At 42.8% G+C, this 18,900-nt stretch overlaps 1 protein-coding gene across 2 annotated transcripts in view; it reads right to left on the reverse strand.

Moving 5' to 3' along the window:
* The window catches only part of Adgrb3 (adhesion G protein-coupled receptor B3), a 466,475-nt gene that overhangs the window by 223,798 nt on the left and 223,777 nt on the right, over positions 1-18,900 (reverse strand). For both annotated transcript variants that reach the window (XM_090338496.1, XM_090338497.1), the window contains exon 12: positions 17,851-17,959. In XM_090338496.1, the coding sequence (XP_090194622.1) occupies positions 17,851-17,959 (109 nt within the window). The remainder of the gene's footprint in view (positions 1-17,850; positions 17,960-18,900) is intronic.

Raw genomic sequence — 18,900 nt, forward strand, 5'->3', positions numbered from 1 at the left:
GTGTGTATGTGCACACACCAGCCCTGGGGTTTGCAGTCAAGGACTATGCACTGTTCCTTGGCTTTTGTGCTTGAAGCTAGCCCTGTAACCCTCAAACCACAGCTCAATATGCTGCCTTTTGCCAGTTAATTGTAGATTTGTGTCTCTTTGACTTGCCTGGACTGGCTTTGAACTGTGACCCTTACCTGTCTCAGGCTGCATTACAGGTGTGACCTGGCTGACTTTTACCTTCTAGTTTTTGTTTAAGGTACAGAATGTGTTCTAGGTCTCTGGGTGAGGCATGCAACACCCTCCTCCCCATCGGCTCAGGGCACTCTCCACTAACCATCACACACCTTCTCCAGCACTCCCTACTAACCATTACACACCTCCTCCAGCACTCCCTACTAACCATTACACACCTTCTCCAGCACTCTCCACTAACCATCACACCCTTCTCCAGTTCCTCACCTGAAAGTCCTTCCTCACTGCCAGGCCTTGTTTGGTGTTTAGTGTGGCCACTTTGCTGCCTTTTTCCCACAAGGGAGACCTGAGGCTGGGCATAAGAGTCTCGCTAGGGAGGAGTCTTTACATAAAGGGCAGAGACACCAGTGTCCTGTGTAGCCTTGTGTGACCTTGCAATGCACAGCCCAAGCACAGTCAGCCCTTTTGTAGACTAGCTTGGAAGTGTTCTAAAGTACACAGGATGAAGTGATGGATTTACAGTCTGAGTCATAACCAAAGGGACTGAGGCTAAAAAAAAAAATCAAACACATACTACATTTGCAAACATTTCTTTCCCAATCTTAGGACATAAACTGCGAAGGCAGCTGAAGTAAAAAAAAAAGTTTTTCTCTTTGGATCACCCAATAATTAAAAGAAGATCTCCAAACAATTTTGTATTTCTGGCCCCACACAAGGACACGACCTTAAGATCACATTGGAAGTTGTAAACTTAATGTAGCTAAAAAATGCAGACCAAACGTTTAACAGGTTGCTGTCTCTTTGTAGGCAAATTTATATTGCAAAATAATACAAAAGAGGCCAGACTGCAGAAGAGGCCTTGTGTGAAGGTGCAGCTAGCGGGACAGGGAGGAGAGAGGAAGGAGGTAATGAGATGAATGTCATCAAAGCAAATCACATATACATGTGAAACTGATGAATGAAACCCAAAACTGTTTAAAAGGTGGATGGGGGAAAGAATGCACGATCGAGATTCATTTGATCAATGCTCTTACATGCATGTATGGAAATCCCTTTATGTAATTTGCATACACTAAATAGTTTACTAATAAGACATTGCTTTTTAGAAAATAAATATTCCAGTAAACATGGCTGTGCTGGTGGCTTCACTGTATCCTTCTTTGTGATTGTGTAAGTACCCAGGAGTGGGACTGCTAGGTCATAGGGAAGCGCTGTGCTTAATTTTTCTAAGAAACTCCACACTGCTTTCAAGAGTAGTTGAAGAGTTGACATTCCCACCAGCAGTATAGTAGTGTTCCTTTTGACCACATCTCCATCAGCATCTGTTATTATCTGTTTTCTTGATACTTGCCATTCTAACTGGGGTGGGGTAGAATCTCAACATCGTTTTGACTTGAATTCCTTTACAGCCAAGATGTTGAATATTTCTTCATGTGTCTACTGGCCATTTTTACTTCTTCTTCTGAGAAGTCTCTATGTAGCTTGTTAGCCATTATTGCAACACTATTTACCACAGCAAAGGTGTGGAATCGGCCCAGATGCCCCTTAATGGATGAATGGATCAAAAAAATGTGGTATAAGTCGGGCCCTGTGGGTCATGCCTGTAATCCTAGCTACTCAGGAGGCTGAGATCTAACAATTAAGGTTCAAAGCCAGCCTGGGCACAAAAGGACCCGAGACTCTTATCTCCAATCAATCTCTAGAAAACGGGAAGTGGGGATTGGCTCAAGAATAGGTCAGTAGCCTTGAGCTGAAGAGCTCAGGGACAGCACTCAGGCTGAGTTCAAGCCCCATGACCCACAAAAACAAAAACAACAAAAAAATGTGATATGTGTATGTGTGTGTGTGTGTGTGTGTGTGTGTGTGTGTGTGTGTGTGTGTGTATGTAATGGAATTTTACTCATCCATCAGAAAGAATTATGTTGTTCTGTTTGTAAGGAAATGGAAAGATCTGGAAAAATTATATTAAATGAAGTAAGTCAGACCCGGTGAGATAAAGGATGCATGTTTTCCTGTATATGTGAAAGCTATATTTAGCTTACAAACTCATAAATAAATACATTGGGCGATATGCAAGCAGATACAAATGTATTAACTGAAATATGGTAGATTCAAGGGAAAACTCAAATAGCATAAGTCCTTAGAAAGGCAAAGGCAAAGTTCATTAAAATAAACATAGGAATCAGGAAACCGGAAAGGGGTGGGGTGGGGGCAAGGGGAGAGGGATGGACAAATGAAGAGGAGAAGAGGGGAAAGTGCAGGAGAGTCCAATGTACACCCTACAAAATAGTGAGGGAAGGGGCAGGTTGGAACCAGTGGTTGATAACATTGAAAACGATGACGGTGATCAAGATACATTCTTTTAATCCTGAACTGCTTTGTCAACTGGCATCTCCTTTGTACAACTGAATGGTAATAAAAAATGAAGTAAATGTTCCATATTGTTGCAGTTCTATGATATTTCTGAAGTATTCTTATGTTTTCAGGATATATTTTGTAGACAACCATTGTTGTTATTCCACTTCAAGAACAATGATAAAATATTTGAAGAAATTAGGAAAAATTTAAATTAAATTACAACTACTTAGGCAATTTGTTTGGAGAAAGCAGAGGCTGCACAGGAAAAAAGGAGAGGTGGTAACTCTCTTCTGCAATATATATAAACTTCTCAAGAAGGAAGTTTTAGATCTCAAAGTTATACTGTAGCATAAGTAGATATTGAAGATGATTATTAAAACATTTCTATGACAAATAAAATGCTCCAGTATGTTGCTCTCAATTATAGTTCCATACACCATTTAGAATCCCATTAATCTAGTACAAATCATTTCTTTATGGACTGTTCAGACTCTATGACTATCATATCTTAAAGTAATTTGCTATATCTTAGGCATATTGCTATATATTATTAAATTATATACTCTCTAGAGTTTTTAATTGTTGGAGTCTCAACTCAACTATTTTTACTCAAATATGCTGTTATTCTTTGGGGGCAAAAAGCCTGATTTCTCCCTAAACTCAAAGCATGAAATTTAATGTTATCTAAAACAACCATGTTTCTAATTCAAATACTGTACATATTTCAAAAATGCACATGCAAATACACTCTGACACCTGATTGTATATGTATATGCCAGATAAGTATGTATATGCATATGCCAGATATTGAGATGGAAGACCAAATAAAAAGGAAGAGAGTAAACTAGCATTGTGAGAATTTATTTGTATTTCTGAAGCTGAAGTTCTTTATGTAGAAATTTTAAGTAAGTGACAAAGCCTGAAAATGTCTGACTATTCAAGACATTTTAATTAAGGACTGAGTGAACCGATTGTTTTATAAATCCCCCCAAACATAATAATACTACAGGATTATGATGCACCAATAAAATAATTGGTAAATATATCAGTAGGATTGAGGTATTATACAGCCAAATTAGATTAGCATTCTTCAAGGAAACAGACTTCGTGGCTGGTAGTCATATAGTAAGTAGGACTGGCTTTTTAACTAGTAAAATGTCAACTCTCACTGCAGTCTCTGCGTGCATTTGCTATCCATAGGGCCGTCACCTGCTCCTTGACCAATCACTTGGCAGTGGGCTCTTCCTGCTTGGAAATGCTTTTCTAGATTGGCCTAGGTTGGCCCTTTCTGGACTGGCTTTTCTAGATTTCTTAGATGTGTCTCTTCCATTCTGGAGGTGGGGTGTTTTCCTAGGTTAGCCTCTTCCTGCCTGGAGGGCGGGTGTTTTTCTAGGTTAGCCTGTTCCAGTCTGGAGGTGGGGTGTGTGTAGTGGATCTGCTCTGCCAGCTACTCCAGAGTTAAAGGACGGTGGATTAGCAAATGCGACCTCCTGCGTGGTGCCACCTTGGGCGGGGACAGAAAGACTGGGAGAGCCAAGGAAGGGATGGTGCTGTCCCTGAAGAAATGTGCTGGCGATCTGACTGTGGGAATTGTGACGAGGACCTGGCACCCCTGGCCGGCAGGGTGGGGAGGTCTGGGGAGGAGGACCCAAGTCCCTCGGTCGCCTCTAGAGCCCGGAGCCCGTGGCCGGCTAGGCGAGCCCGTGGCGCGTTAGGCGCTGCACACGCAGTGTTCCATCTTCTGCCTGGCGCGGGCCGCTCCCCTGGCTCTTCTACGCTGACAGCCTCTGGCGGTCAGGAATTCAGGTCGCGAGAGTCCAGGGCTTCAGCCCCGGGTCCCCCAGCCGCCGCGGGGGGGGGGGGGATCGGTCTTTAGAGGGATCTGCCCTGATCGACTCCGCCACCCCCCCCCACCCCGTGCGCCCCAGCCTCCCTGGCTGGGATTACGCGCACCCGCCGGTCAGCGTGTTTTCGGAGGAGCTGACCAGGGGCAGTCTCAGTGGATGGACAGGAGGCCACTGGTGCTCAACCCGAGCCAGAACTCCCAGTGTCCAATTCTGATCCTCACCTACCATGCTGAATTTCGCGATGGCGGCCCTGGGGGGGAGGAGGCAGCACGGGAATGGAGAAATGAAGAGCAGGGAAACAGGGAAGGAGGAGATGGCGGAGGGAGGGAGCTGGCGCCGCCCTGCTCCTGGCTAGCTGCTGTCAGGGGCAGGGCCGCCGTGGCCACGGGGAGGGCGGGCGTTGCCGTAGAAACGGGTAACAGGCCGGATTCACCCTGGGGACCTGCAGTGACCCCGGCCATCCTGGCCAGAGGGAGGGGAACGCCAGAGCGCAGAATCCGACCTGCTGCTCCTGCCCAGTCCTTCCAGAAGGCGGAGACCGCGGGGACAAGAAAGTCTCATTGACAAAATCCCAAAGGAGCCTCCAGCGCCTCCACATGCTGACGTTCAAGGTCTGTGGGTGAGTCCGCGCGTGGGGAGAGCGCGTTCCCGGGAACCTGGACCTCCACCGCCTCGTGAGAGCCTTGCGGTGTCCGGGGTAAGCCGCTTTGTGTCCAGGTGGTCCTTTCCCGACTGGAAGCCTTTCCCCCAGCTGGTGCAGGTCGAGGCCACAGCCGGACCGGCTCTGGACCAGCTCCGCACCTCCGTGGGCCGCGGGGCTGCCCTGGAGTCAAGGAGAGGAACCCGGACCCAGATTGGGGCCTGCGCGCAGGTCTGTGCCCACTGTCTCCAGGAACGCACTGGGGGCATTCCCTCCAACTGTCATGGAGGCCTGAGCGACCTCCTGAGGACAGGTTTCCCTGTCCCTTCCCAGTCACCCCATGCTCACAGTGCACAAGCTTGCTCACCTCCACCAGGCCAATCGGAATGCACCTGGCCCACACTCAGGCACATCCCTCTCTGCCCCAACCCCTGGGAACATCTATGTTACCCTCTTTTCATGGCTAGGATGTGTTTTAAAGCTTTTTATGGATCGTGTCATCCACTCATCCTTTAAAACTTTCTGTATGGCAAAGGACATAGCTAGTATGTTAAATAGAAAGCCCACAGAGTGGAAGAAGATCTTCACTAGCCATACAACAGACAAAGGCCTCATATCTAAAATATATCAACAGCTAAAAAAATTGAATATCTCAAAAACAAATCTTCAAAGAAACAACCATCCCATTGAAAGATGGGCCAAAGACATAAAGACACTTCTCTGAAGAAGAAATAAGAATGGCCTATAGACACAAGAAGAAATATTCCACATCTCTGGCCATAAAAGAAATGCAAATCAAAACAACTCTGAGATTCCACCTCACTCCAGTTAGAATGGCCAGGATCAAGAAAACTAATAATAACAGATGTTGGTGGGGATGTGGCCAGGAGGGATCACTACTACACTGTTGGTGCAAGTGTAAACTCTGGAATGCAGTATGGCATTTCCTAAAAGACTAAACATAGAGATCCCCTAGGACCCTGCAACTCTACTCCTTGGCATTTACCCAAATGTCCAGAAACAAGAACATACTAAAAAAATCATATTAAGTGAAGTAAGCCAGATCCCAAGGAAAGTAGGCTCAATGGTTTCCCTCATTTGTAATAATTAGTACAAATCTTGAACTCTCCTAGCAGAGGATTACAATAGCTCAAAACCTGGATGCATAAGGCCATATAGGATGAGGCCAAATTAATGGGTCTCAAGGACATGGAAACAAGAGTTTAATTTTGAGTGACTGTTGTTCTTAATATACTGTTTTTTTTCTCTTCCTGTGTGTTGCCCTTTGATTAATCTCATATTGTTACTGTATCTGACTTTGTTACCTGGTATTTTATATATATATATATATATATGTTTATTTGCTTATTTGAAATAGGAGGGGGAAAAGATGAGGGGAGGATGTCGGGGGAGAGAAGTGGAGACAAAAGCATGAGAAGGGGTATCAATGTGTGAGAAATAATGCACTCTCTATCTGGTGAATAAAACTGTATCCCCTCTATACATTAAAATAAAAATTTAAAAAATGTATGATGAGGAAGAAAAACAAATATAAAATTTAATAAAGTACTCATATATGGAGATTATTATTATTATAACTATACAAAGAAAACAGGTGGTCGGGAGTTATTTTACTTTGATATAGAAATGTAGAATGTATGAATAGCATTTCCTTAGAATTACATTACAAGAAAACCCCAGTAATAACAAAACATAAATACTATACTTTTCCTTCCTTCCTTCCTTCCTTCCTTCCTTCCTTCCTTCCTTCCTTCCTCTCTCCTTCCTCCCTTCCTCCCTTCCTTCCTTTCTTCCTTCTTTCCTTCTTTTCTTCTTCCTTCTTTATTTCTCCCCTCTCCCACTTTTTTTGTGTGTTTGTACTGACCATGAGGCCTGAACTCAGGAACTCGAGTTTTCACTTATCTGTTTCTTTTTCTCCCAAGTCCAGTGCTCTACCACTAGAACCACACCTCTGCATCTGGCTTTTTGATGGTTAATTAGACATAAGAGTCTCTAGGACTTTCCTGTTCAGAATAGCTGTGAACCATGCACTTCAGATCTCAGGTTTCTGAGTAGCTAGATTTTTAAGTGTGAGCCACCAGCACCAGCAACTGGAATATACATTTATATGGAAATTCTGTTATAAGCCCAGAGTGGTGGCTCATGCCTGTCATCCTAGCTACTCAGAAGGTTGAAATATTAGGATTGAGGTTCAAAGCTAACCTGGGCCCAGAAGTCAGTGAGACTCTTATCTCCAATTAACCAGAAAACTGGACGTGGTGCTGTGGATCAACTGGTAGAACCTTAGCCTTGAGCTGAAGAGCTCAGGGACAGCACCCAGGTCCAGAGTTCAAACCCCACAATAAAAAAACAACAAAAAGTCTGCAACATAAATTTGTTTACATAACAGAAGGAAGTTCCAATGTGGTTGGCTGTGCAAACCTTTCATTTTCAGTTACTGAATTGCTTTTGCACTGAATGAGGGATTCAGCATCATCATTCCGGAGCCACACCAAGAACCACAGTGCCAGCCCCACCGGGGACCACCGTGCCCGTGCCATGCTAGGGCAGGTGAAGGGCACTGTGACGGAGGGGCATGGATTTGGAAAGCATCACAGGCCGGAGGGAAGTGCTGCTAGAACTTCACCTGGAAGCCCAAGGCGTGGGGAAAAGCACAGAGAATTTTCCTTTGTCAACTGAACTGAAATGTTACTTTTGAAAAGAGCTCTTTCAGATAATAGCTAATATGGGATTCTTCCAAAATGTATTAAAATATGCATTCATATGATTTATACCTAATTACAATAAGAAAAGCGGCATTATAACATGTTCTATTCTTTCTTACTGACAAACCAAATGATGATAAAGGAATAAAACCATGGCAGATCAGAAGGTAGGAAGGATGAGAAGGTAGGATGAGATACAAGAAACATTTAGGACATTTTAGTTAATCAAATAAAAGAGAATGCCTATTAAAATGTCTCAAAAGTTTTTAGGGGGAAGAATATTTTTTTAATAATGACTTGATGGTTCATTGTATGCTGAGTATAGTTGTACACAATGGATTAGATAAACCTGAAAGTATTAAGTTGCCATCTCCGCCCTGGTTAATGTTGGAGCGGATAAATGGAGGTCTCTCAAGGCAGCATGTACAGTGTCATGGCATGCTGAGAGTCTGTTACAAATAACACTTTACTGCACTGCAGAGGTGAAAGGAGTTTTCACACTTCTTTCCAAACTAGATAACCAACTTCTATATTTTAAAATTAGAAAAACAATAGAAAATGGATCGACATGCAATATACTCACCAACACGATGAACTGAAATCTCTGCACAAGTAATTAATGATCACAAAAAGTACAAAAACAAAATGAAATGGATGTGAAGCAGATGTAGAAATAAAAACTGAACTAGAAAACAATCTTACAAAGGTAAAATGGGGTGGACTAATGTCTAGTTGAACTTAAGTTTGATTTCCTTAAGTGACTTCCCAAGAACCTTCTGAAAAAGACTCCATGACTTTAAAAATAGAAGGAAAAGCAAAAAAAAATATGGTAGTGAAAGTTCACTTTATTTCATCTGTTAACTGGCAGCTTAATCTGAGTTATAGCTTTATAAAATCATTTTAATGAACATTGCTTCCTGGCTCTCGCCCAAGCACACAGATGGTAGAAGGATCACAAGATGTTCAGAGCATCTGCAGAGAAAACTGCTTAGACTTCCTGAGAAAAGGAAAAGGGAAATCAGCATCAGCCTCAAGAGTGAGGATTTGTGATGGACTTGGGAAACCGAATCTATGTATGTATGTATGTATGTATGTATGTATGTATGTGTGTATGTATGTATGCATGTGTGCATATAGTTTGCATATATGTATTTATGTATGCTTTTATCTATCAATCTGTTTCTATCTCTATATCTATCTATCTATCATGTATCTGTCTATTGCAAGCTTGCTTTGGCATATAAACTTTAGAAACATTAATAATGCTGAAATTTGTTTAATTCATATATAAATCTTAATTCTGTAGTTGGTTCCTTAGAAATCCCAGACATTCCTTTGCATCCCAGTTGTTTTTCTTAAGACAGAATCTTGGAATGTTGCCTGGGTTGGTCTCCAATTCTTAATCCCAGGCTATCTTCCCAACTTGGGCTCTGTAGCAGCTGAGACCACTTCAGTAGACCACCACACCCATCTAGGAAACTCTTTCACTTACGCTCTGTTTATGAGCAGTGGTGCTCTATGGATTGTTATTAAAATATGTTATTACTCTTCCCACTGTCACCTGGGCCAGGCCCTGTATTCCCTCCCTGCTCTTACTGCGCCTCCATAGCCTCTCACAGTTTGCATAGTCTATTACACTCTGCTTTGCAGTCAGAGTGAGCTGTGAGAGTGCAGATCAGATTCTATCACTCCTCCCCTCAGGCCCTCCGGTACCTCTGCCTCCTCTCCTCCACAGTCCACTTCCCACTTCAACTCCGCAGTACCTGTCCTTCAGCACGCATGGCCTGGTGCTGGCCACGGCTGGTGTCCTGCAGCCCCTCTGTAGTGGGTGTGAAGATCCAGGGAGCACCTGGTCTTACCCTTCATATCTGCAGTCACGGCCCCTCTAGATCCCTAGTAAGTTATGTGCATGTGGTTCCCACAGACAGAGAGGCCTGCACCCCACCTGGAGGACAGGTCGCCTGCAGCACTCCCTCACCTGCAGGGACACCAAGCCTGCACCCCCACCTCCCTCAGGTTCACCCCCATTTCCATTTTCTGTCCCCCTGCCATTGTGGACTGTTTGATTGCTCTTCTCAACTCCTGGGCCCATGGGCATGTGGGATAATATTTGTCTGCCATGTTTCATTATAATAAAATACAAGGTATACACGCATTGTCCAATGTGCTTACTGAGAAGTCTTCAGAACCTAGAGTAAAACACAAACATGGCCCTGAATCCTGAATGAAATCTTAAAGAGAGTTCTCTTAAAGAGAATAGGCTCACAAATCACAGCAAATTACTATACTGACTCCAGCTAGCACCTTGAACTGGGTTTTTAGAGAAGTGGCAGGAACTCACTTGTATCCATGTATTGTTTGTTCTACTTATCTCATGTGTGTGAGTGGGAGAGTGAATGTGGGGGATGTGTGGCTTAAACTCAGGGCCTCCATGATTGCTCAGCTTTCTTGCTCACACCTGGCACTCTACCACAAGTTACACTTTCAGTCCAGCTTTTTGCGTCAACATGATCAGTTTCCTTTCACTCACAGGCTTTTGATACAAGGAACCGTAGTGTCCAGTGTGATGTCTCATTTCATGGGAAATAATCAAACAATCCACAGTAATCACAAATCCTAGCTTAAATCTACATTTGAAAGCCAGACACCTGCAATCGTAGGTATTCCAAAAGCTGAGATCTGAGGTTACAGTTCAAAGCCAGCCTGGACTGGCTTTTTCTCTATCAAAAGAAAAAAATAAGGCAGCTGCAAATCCAAGCCGTGGCTCAAGCAGCGGTAGGTTGCCACCTTTGAGCAAAAAAAAAACTAAGGGACAGCAGTCAGGCCCTGAGTTTAAGTTCCAGTACAGGCAAATCATCAACCAAACCAACAAACAACAGACAGACTACACTTCAACTATTTTCCTACATAGAACAGGATGTTCATAGTATAAAGAAATAGGTGCCTGAAGCGTGTTTTCTTTCTAAAGAAACCTATTTGTTTCAGTAATCTATTGAGAATGGAAGAGGGCCTCCATCTATGTAAGCTGAAGTCAGACAACGTAAATACCCCAAATAGATGCTATCTTGAGTATTTTGGGGGGTTGGTGGCAACTTGAGGTTTATTTTTAAAGCCTAAAATTAAGTGAGAGAGAAATGAATGAACCATAAAACTAAGCATTGACAAAAAGCCTGGGAAGAGAAGCCATTTCATTTGTACAATTACATCATCAGATCAAAAGCCCCTCAACTGAAGAACAAGACGCACATCAAGGAAACTATTAATTTTTCCAGTGAGTATAAGAAACACCATAAATTTAATGTTGATAAAAAGGCATTATAGAGAAAATGGACATGTTGAAATTGTATTATATTATTATTCAAACTGAATTTGGAACCAATTTCAGCAAATTCCAAATATGAATGTTCAGCCCCAAAAGCTCAATATTTCACAGATCTAAACCAATAAATAGACAATGGTATTTAGTGTAATCAAGAAAAATATCTTACTGGAAATTTTTCTAAGGCTCTATTTTGATTGGTTTACTTGGGAAGAAATGAAATGACACTTCTCAGAATCTCATGACGCTTGGGGTTCAAACATATAACTTTTGAAATTCTTCAAAAGTGATAATTTTAACATTCTGTATTTGGAGATATTTTTGGGCTAAAAGCCAAATCCTAATCATTGGATATGGTCTGAATTTAGAATTGTCTTGTGAAACAGTCAGTTTAGTGGGCACATTAAAATTTACCTGGGCAAAGTAAGTCTGTGCAGGTAAGTAACAACATGTCAGGTACAGTGTGACCTTGGAATCCACACAAAGATCCTGGGACTGAGATCTAGCTCAGCAAATATGAACTTGTCCCTGAGCAGGACCCTGGAAACCACATGAGAGCACCAGGCCCTGAGTTCCAGCACAAAAAAACCCCAAAATACTATCACAAAAAATTTATTTTTCCCAACAAACCAATCACTAAATGGGCAAGGGAACTAAAGACAGACATATCAAAAGAAGAGATTAAAATGGCAGAAAAGCATATGAGAAAATGTTCATCATCCATGGTCATAAAGGAAATGCAAATAAAAACAACCCTAAGAAACTACCTTACCCCAACAAGAATGGCCAAGATTTTGAACTCAGACAATGACAGATGCTGGCAGGGTTGTGGAGAAAAAGGAACCCTACTGCACTACTGGTAGGATCATAAGCTAGTTCAGCCACTCTGGAAAGCAGTGTGGAGGTTTCTTAAAGAACTGAAAATTGACCTTCCCTACGATTCCGCCATACTACCCCTGGGCATCTATCCTGAACATCATAACTCAAGATATGATAAGGACACCTGCTCAGCTATGTTCATCTCTGCACTATTCACAATAGCCAGGTGATGGAAACAATCCAGATGCCCTGCTGCAGATGAATGGATACTGAAAATGTAGTATATATACACAATGGAATTCTACATAGCCAACAGACAAGATAAAATAATGGCATTTTCAGGGAAGTAGATGAATCTAGAGCAAATAATGGTCAGTGATACAAGTCAAGACCAAAGGATCAAAAGACTCGTGGTATCCTTAATATGTGGCTGATTCAAACAGTATAAGAGCCAGGACTCAGTATTTGCATACTCAATGCTATAGGCATGGTATTGGAAATATAAACACAACTACATACACATAAAATTCTATGACTCTATAGACATAATATTTTATTACATAGATTGATATGTATGACATAAAAACCCTCAGCCTAATTTTAATTATGTTCTAAAATCTAAGTGCCAGTGATTGTATATAGAGATTCCTTTCTTGAATACTTGTTTGTTAAACCTGTCATTTGAAATATGATGTAAAAATCAATGTTAATAAATTATTTAATTAAAAAATCTCTTTATTTTGTGTCATTCAATAACACACAAAAAAGATTCCCCTCAACCTGACTTTTAAGAAGGGATAAAAATATTCTATATAGTGAAACAAATATGGGAGCATTATTTAGTTAAGGCTGAGTAGGAATAACTTTTAAAATTTTATAGTGCAGTGGCATAGGGAGTGTTAAAATTCTGTAAGTCAAGCTGTAAGTTCAGTCCCTCCTGCTCAAGGTGGAGGTGCCTCCACTCTCCTCATTCCTCCTGCCTCCACCCTCCCCACTCCTTCTCCCTTTACCCTCCCCTCTTCCCCTCCCACCGGTATTTTTGGAAACTGCTATTTCTTGGAAAAGGTCATACATTTTTGTAATACAACATTTCTGGAATACATCGAGCATGCAGACTAGCAGCGTCTTGCGTGGGAGGAGGATATGGAAAGGTGCGATCTCCGTAACAGAGCGCCTCATGCGTGGAGACGCTCCGCTCCACATCAGTGGCTCCCCCTACACCCCACATCCACGTAGGCTATCCACAGAAGGCACTCAGGTCCTCAGGTACTGTATCTCCCATATGTCCGTAGTCAACGTCATTACACAAGCATACGGAATCAATAGTGCTTTATTAATGCACTGCCTCTCATCTTTGCTGGTAGAACTCTCTCCCAAGCCCTCATCAAACTCCTCAGATCACTCTCCTTAGAGAAAGTGACTCCACTGTGGAGTCTCCTCTCTCATTCTCTCTCTCTCTCTCTCTCTCTCTCTCTCTCTCTCTCTCTCTCTCTCTCTCTCTCTCTCTCTCATACACACACACACATATACACACGTGCGTGCACACACATAGATGTGTGGTAGGTGCCACATGCCCATAGATATGGCACATAAGGCATTTTAGTTTTCAAAAGGCCAGTGTACATGTGGATATTTTTCTGATGCAAGAAGCTTTGGAAATGTCATTTGGACTACTTCTGAAAAAACTCTCTGTAAGGCACATTACTCCTTTCCTTTCCATCTTAGATTATAGTTCCTTTACTGGGTGGATTGGGCCACAATTCCAGGCAGAAACGATTGTCCACACTCCTGAGATTAATGCCCTCAAAGGTGAGGCATGATGCAGCATTTATTTTAGCAATATGGGTCCTACTGCTTGCATTATTTTGCAGCTTATTTTACCTTTTAGTTCCAGTCTTTCACTTATTCTACTTTTTTTTTATATATTTGTCCCTTCAAGCACTATCTCTGCTTTCAGCTCATTTGGCCTAAGCCAGGAGTTAATCGATAAGAAGCAACAGAAATGTTGATGCGACATTTAAAACAGGCCATGAGAAAGGCTCTGAGACTTGCTAAATTGAATCATCTTTCTGCCACTTAGTTTGGGGTATTCAAGTCTCCCTCTCTTTTAGGCCGTAGAGTCCACAAAAATGAGACTGCTATGCATATAGGCTTTGTGAAAAAATAGTTCGTATCCACTTTGAAAACTATGATGGTCTCTGAAAGTTCTTTGATGAGTCTTAGCTCAACACATTGAAGAAAAGGGCTATGGAGAATGAGAATTTTGGGGAAAAGGGAAAAATGGTGGGAGGGTGACATTGACTATGATGCATTTTATTGGGCAACTGAGATGCTGAATTGAAAAAAAATAAAAGATGAAGAACTTTTCTCCCTCGCCTAGGTTCTATTCTTCTTTAGCACCCTGTGTGCTCACGTGTCTTTGTCACACTGTACATTTGTGCTCGGAGCACGTACCTCAATATTGGGTACCTGATATTTGCACACAGGATTTAAGGCAAATTAGTGGCAAATCACACACTTCACAATTTGATACTATAAGAATACAGTATTCTACATCTTTTCTTGCTTGGAAACACTGGGAATATAGACAGAAGTATAAAATTACATTTCATATGTACTAGCATCAAAATGGATGAAATGAAGCAGATGATAGTAAACGATTATGATTGACACTAGTCAGATTGATGATAGCACACATGTCTTGAAAATGCCTTAATATTACATTCAACAGCATGAATTCTCATCACCAACCTGCATGCTGTGTTAACCACTCATCCAGTACTTGGGGAAATGAACAATAAACAGATTTCTTGGACTTGTTACTGCAATGATGCTTGGAAACTTTGCTGACAGACATACAATTTTAATATGGATAATTAATGCTGAATGAGCAACCATAAAGCCAAACAAACCCATTGTCCACAAAAATGAAGTCAATATGAAAGAGTATTGGTTTTTTTGGAAGATTAGGTTGTTTTTGGATAGGCTTAAATATGCAACCAAAAGTTTAGTGATATTGAAGAAAGGAGGCAAACTTAATGTAAATCTTATTGTGAAACTAATAGTTCCAACATGAAAATCATAGAACCTCAAAGGAAGTTAATGGTTAATACGTAATTGTATAGCAAATAGTGCTAGTACTATGGATATAATGTGATATACTGTAACTTCAAAAAAGCCTACTTTCAACCCAATTTTTAATTTACTAGATTCTGAGATTCACTTTGATTGTTTTGTCAGATTTCCCAAACCCATTATGATAAGCACTGTATATTGATCTCATAATACTTTCAATTAGCAATGGCTTTTAATATTAAATGAGAACTCTACAAAGTAATGACAGCAAGATAGTTGTTTTTTGCTTTCCTCCATCCATGCTACTAGTGATCCACCCTGAGGCTGCCCATTGTGGCAGGTTCCAGGACCCCTGAGAGTGGGGGACCCCTCACCTCCCATGGGATGAGTTCCCAGGACCCCTGAGAGCGAGGGGTCCCCCAGACTTCCCTACAGGATGAGGTCTCAGGACCCCTGAAAGCGGGGTCCCCTCTGGTCTCCCCACGGGACAAGATCCCAGGACCCCTGAGAGTGGGGCCCACTGACTGACCCCACCTTGCAGGCTGTGTTGCCGTCCTCTATGCACCATGAAATATTTAGACAACCATTTCTTCCCATTTTTCTTTCCCTCCTTTTCCCAGCCATTTAGGCAACAGACATTGGATTTCCACTTTCAGTAATGTTGGAATTTATTATTTGTTGAAGATCCTGTATTTAGTTTTTTCAATTAATTTTTAAATGTTTCCTTGAGTAGTGCTACAAAGGGGTTTCAACTCAAATGTGAGTTTACGTGTGCAGGGTCACTCTTCCCTTCCTCTCCCTGTCCGTCTCACCCCATCTGAACCCTGGGTTTATCTGGATCCACATACACAAGTGCTCAGGTCTTCCTCTTCCCATCCCTCTCACCCACCCTCCTCTCAGGTACACACCCCCACCCCTCCATGCACACACAGGTGCCCTGGCCTTCCTTTCCCTGGCCCTCTCACCCACCCACCCTCCCCTCAGGTTACCTGGATCCACTCATACACAGAACACTGATTTTCCTCTCCCCATTCCTGATCTCCCACCCCGCTTCCTGGTGTTCATTCTGTCAACTGTAAATTCACCTGACCATGAAGGACTTACCATTGGATCCCTCCATGTTCATCCTGCATATATATGCAAAGGTCTCTATGCTGTTATATAGATCTGTAATTGAGGTCTAACTTCCACATTGGAAGAAGACTCCCAAAGCACTACATTTGCTTGCCTTTATTCTCATTGCTCTGAGAGTGAATGTTCATTCCATTCCAGAACCAGCACAGCTTCTAGAACTCACTTTGGATGCGAGTCCAAGTCCCCAGCGGGGTTTAGTAAGCATGAGAACATTCCAGAGCGCGGGGGAGGTCAGGTGTGCATGACGAGGGTGTGGGCATGAGGAGTCCACACTGCGGAGATACGTGTTTTCAGATAGATCACTGTCCCATTCCTATCCCCACAGGCCTTCTCATCAGGGTACTGGAAACTGCTGGCTCTACTTAATTGACACCAGGCCGCACTGGTGAACAGTGCCACAGGGACTCCCTCGGGATTGAGGACTTCAGAAGAAATGAAGTACAGAACAACACCCAGCCATCCCTTTCAAGAGACCTGACGTTCCGTGTCAGTAGAACCCTGCTAGGGGACTCGGCAAGTGGGTCTCTTCCTGACTATGCACTACAACCCATACGGAGTGAATAACAATGCAACAATGCAAGATAAAATGTGTAATTGAAGACATCTGTATTTATAGCTCAGTGGTCTTTAGGAGACAATGTATGACAAATGAAAGGAAACCTTCCTGATTCACAGTCACATTGGGAGAGGAGTTTTTTTTAAAAAAACACAACACATGAACCAACTCTGCATCCATACAGATAATAATTAAGAAGGTTTTTCTTCATTCTTCCCAAATTTTACAATTTTTTCTACAAAGACAGATCACATGACAAATGCAACTCTTGAGGCTAGATGCATATCAGGAAGCAAACAAATGTGTGTGTGGGCTCTGTGTCTCAGCTCTGAGTTAATGTCATTGAGAGGAAGAGGCCCACATGTGTGCAGCTATGTGTGACTGCTGAGCCCCTTCCCAGGCTGAGGGCCACATAGGGCAGCTGTCCCAGCCCCGTGACCCACCCCTACCCACCTCTGGGATAGTCAGCCCTGCCTGGGTGCTTATCAACTGCACATGGGAGACGGCAGGACTGTGCTATTCCCAGAGTCACTATGGAATATAATTTCAAAGTTCAATCGGCAGTCCTGTGCTGGTGGTCCCCTCTGTAGTCCTAGCTACTCAGGTGGCTGATATCTGACACTCCTATCTCCAGTTTACCACCAAAAAGCTATAACTAGAGCTGTGGCTCAAGTGGTAGAATACCACAAGCCGTGAATAAGAAAGCTCGGGGACCGTGCCTAGATCCAGAGTCCAAGTTTCAGTATCCACAGAAAGAAAGAAGAAGAAAAGAGGAGAAAAGGGAGAAGGAAACAGCCCAAGTGGAACTGGGTAGCAAGGAGCAATGGGTAAGTGGAGAATGGAGTGCACTTTAACATCCCGACACACACACACACACACACACACACACACACACACAGGTAAATGGACAATGGTGTATGCTTTACCTGCACACACACACATGTGCAGACATGCAAGAGGACGAGCGCTCCACACACACAAATACATGCGAATGTGCACATGTTCGTGTGCACAAAGCACGCACACACTGCAGTCATCTCAAGGTCAAAAGCAAGTGTCCACAGAGCTCTCACCCACACCCGCTGAAGGACACGCACAGTGGCATCATCACAGAGCCTCGTGACACAGATACTTGCAAGCCTTTTTTTTTTAGTTTCAGGAAGATTTTTGAAAAAAAGCAACCTATTTCTTACCTACATTTCCAGTCATTAAGTATGAATTCTGGAAATCCATCATCCCCACTCCAACAACGTGTATAAAATCTTCAATCACCTGCATCAACTCTATTGAGCCTGGATAAATCTAGAAAAACAAGCAGGAAAGTGTTAGATGGGATGGAAAGTCTATAAAGAAGAAAACAGAACTGGAATGAGAAAAACTGCACAGAATGAGGTCTCAAATAAGCTTCGCTTTGTCTGAGAAATGTCTGCAGCTGGCGCCAGCTGCAGTGTTTGAATTAATAGTTGACAATGACACCAGGAACCTGGAGGACCTGCAGGAACCTGGGTGGGTGTGCTGCGTTCATTAATCCATGAGCCTAAGGACATAGAAGATGTCTAGCAGATGGTCTACTCAGGAATAGCACTCACGACTTTATTTCTGGTGAACTCCCCCTCCCACTTACACATAGCATCGGGAGTACTGAAATTGGGCTCTTTACACCATTTTTTTTAGTATCCACTTGAGCCATGCCTCCACTTTCAGGATTTTTCTGGGTAACTGGAGGCAGAGTTTTACAGCTGTGTCTGCCCAGGTGGACATCCTCAGGTCTCAGCCTCCTGAGTCGCTAGGATTATGGGAATGAGCCACTGGCACCCAGCTTCCACCATGGTTTCATAAACATTGTTGACTATCCTTCCTTTCTCGCCCTCAAATCCAGGAGAACATCTCCTACCTGTACACCCATCAGCAGTGGCAAGGGCAAGCACAGGCCAAGGGCAAACACAGGCCAAGGGTAAGCACAGGCCAAGGGCAAGCACCGTCCCCCAGTAACCCCCTCTGCCACACCAGGAGGGTGGAAATCAGTCAATTCTCAAACATGTGTTCTCAGGAAATCTTACTTTTGCAACTCATATCTTGGAGTAAAAATGCACTTCTGTAGATATCACTCAGATTGTATATGTCAGTGAATTAGATAGAAATGGTTTTGTCAGTAAATATGTATACTTTTGTTTTAATGGATGATTTTAGACTTTTTAATTTTCCCATTGTTTGGAGACAGGAAAGGAATGGGTTGCTGAAGC

Source organism: Megascapheus bottae, chromosome 8, assembly GCF_031878675.1.
Source record: "Megascapheus bottae isolate mThoBot1 chromosome 8, mThoBot2.hap1, whole genome shotgun sequence".
Classification (NCBI taxonomy): Eukaryota; Metazoa; Chordata; class Mammalia; order Rodentia; family Geomyidae; genus Megascapheus; species Megascapheus bottae.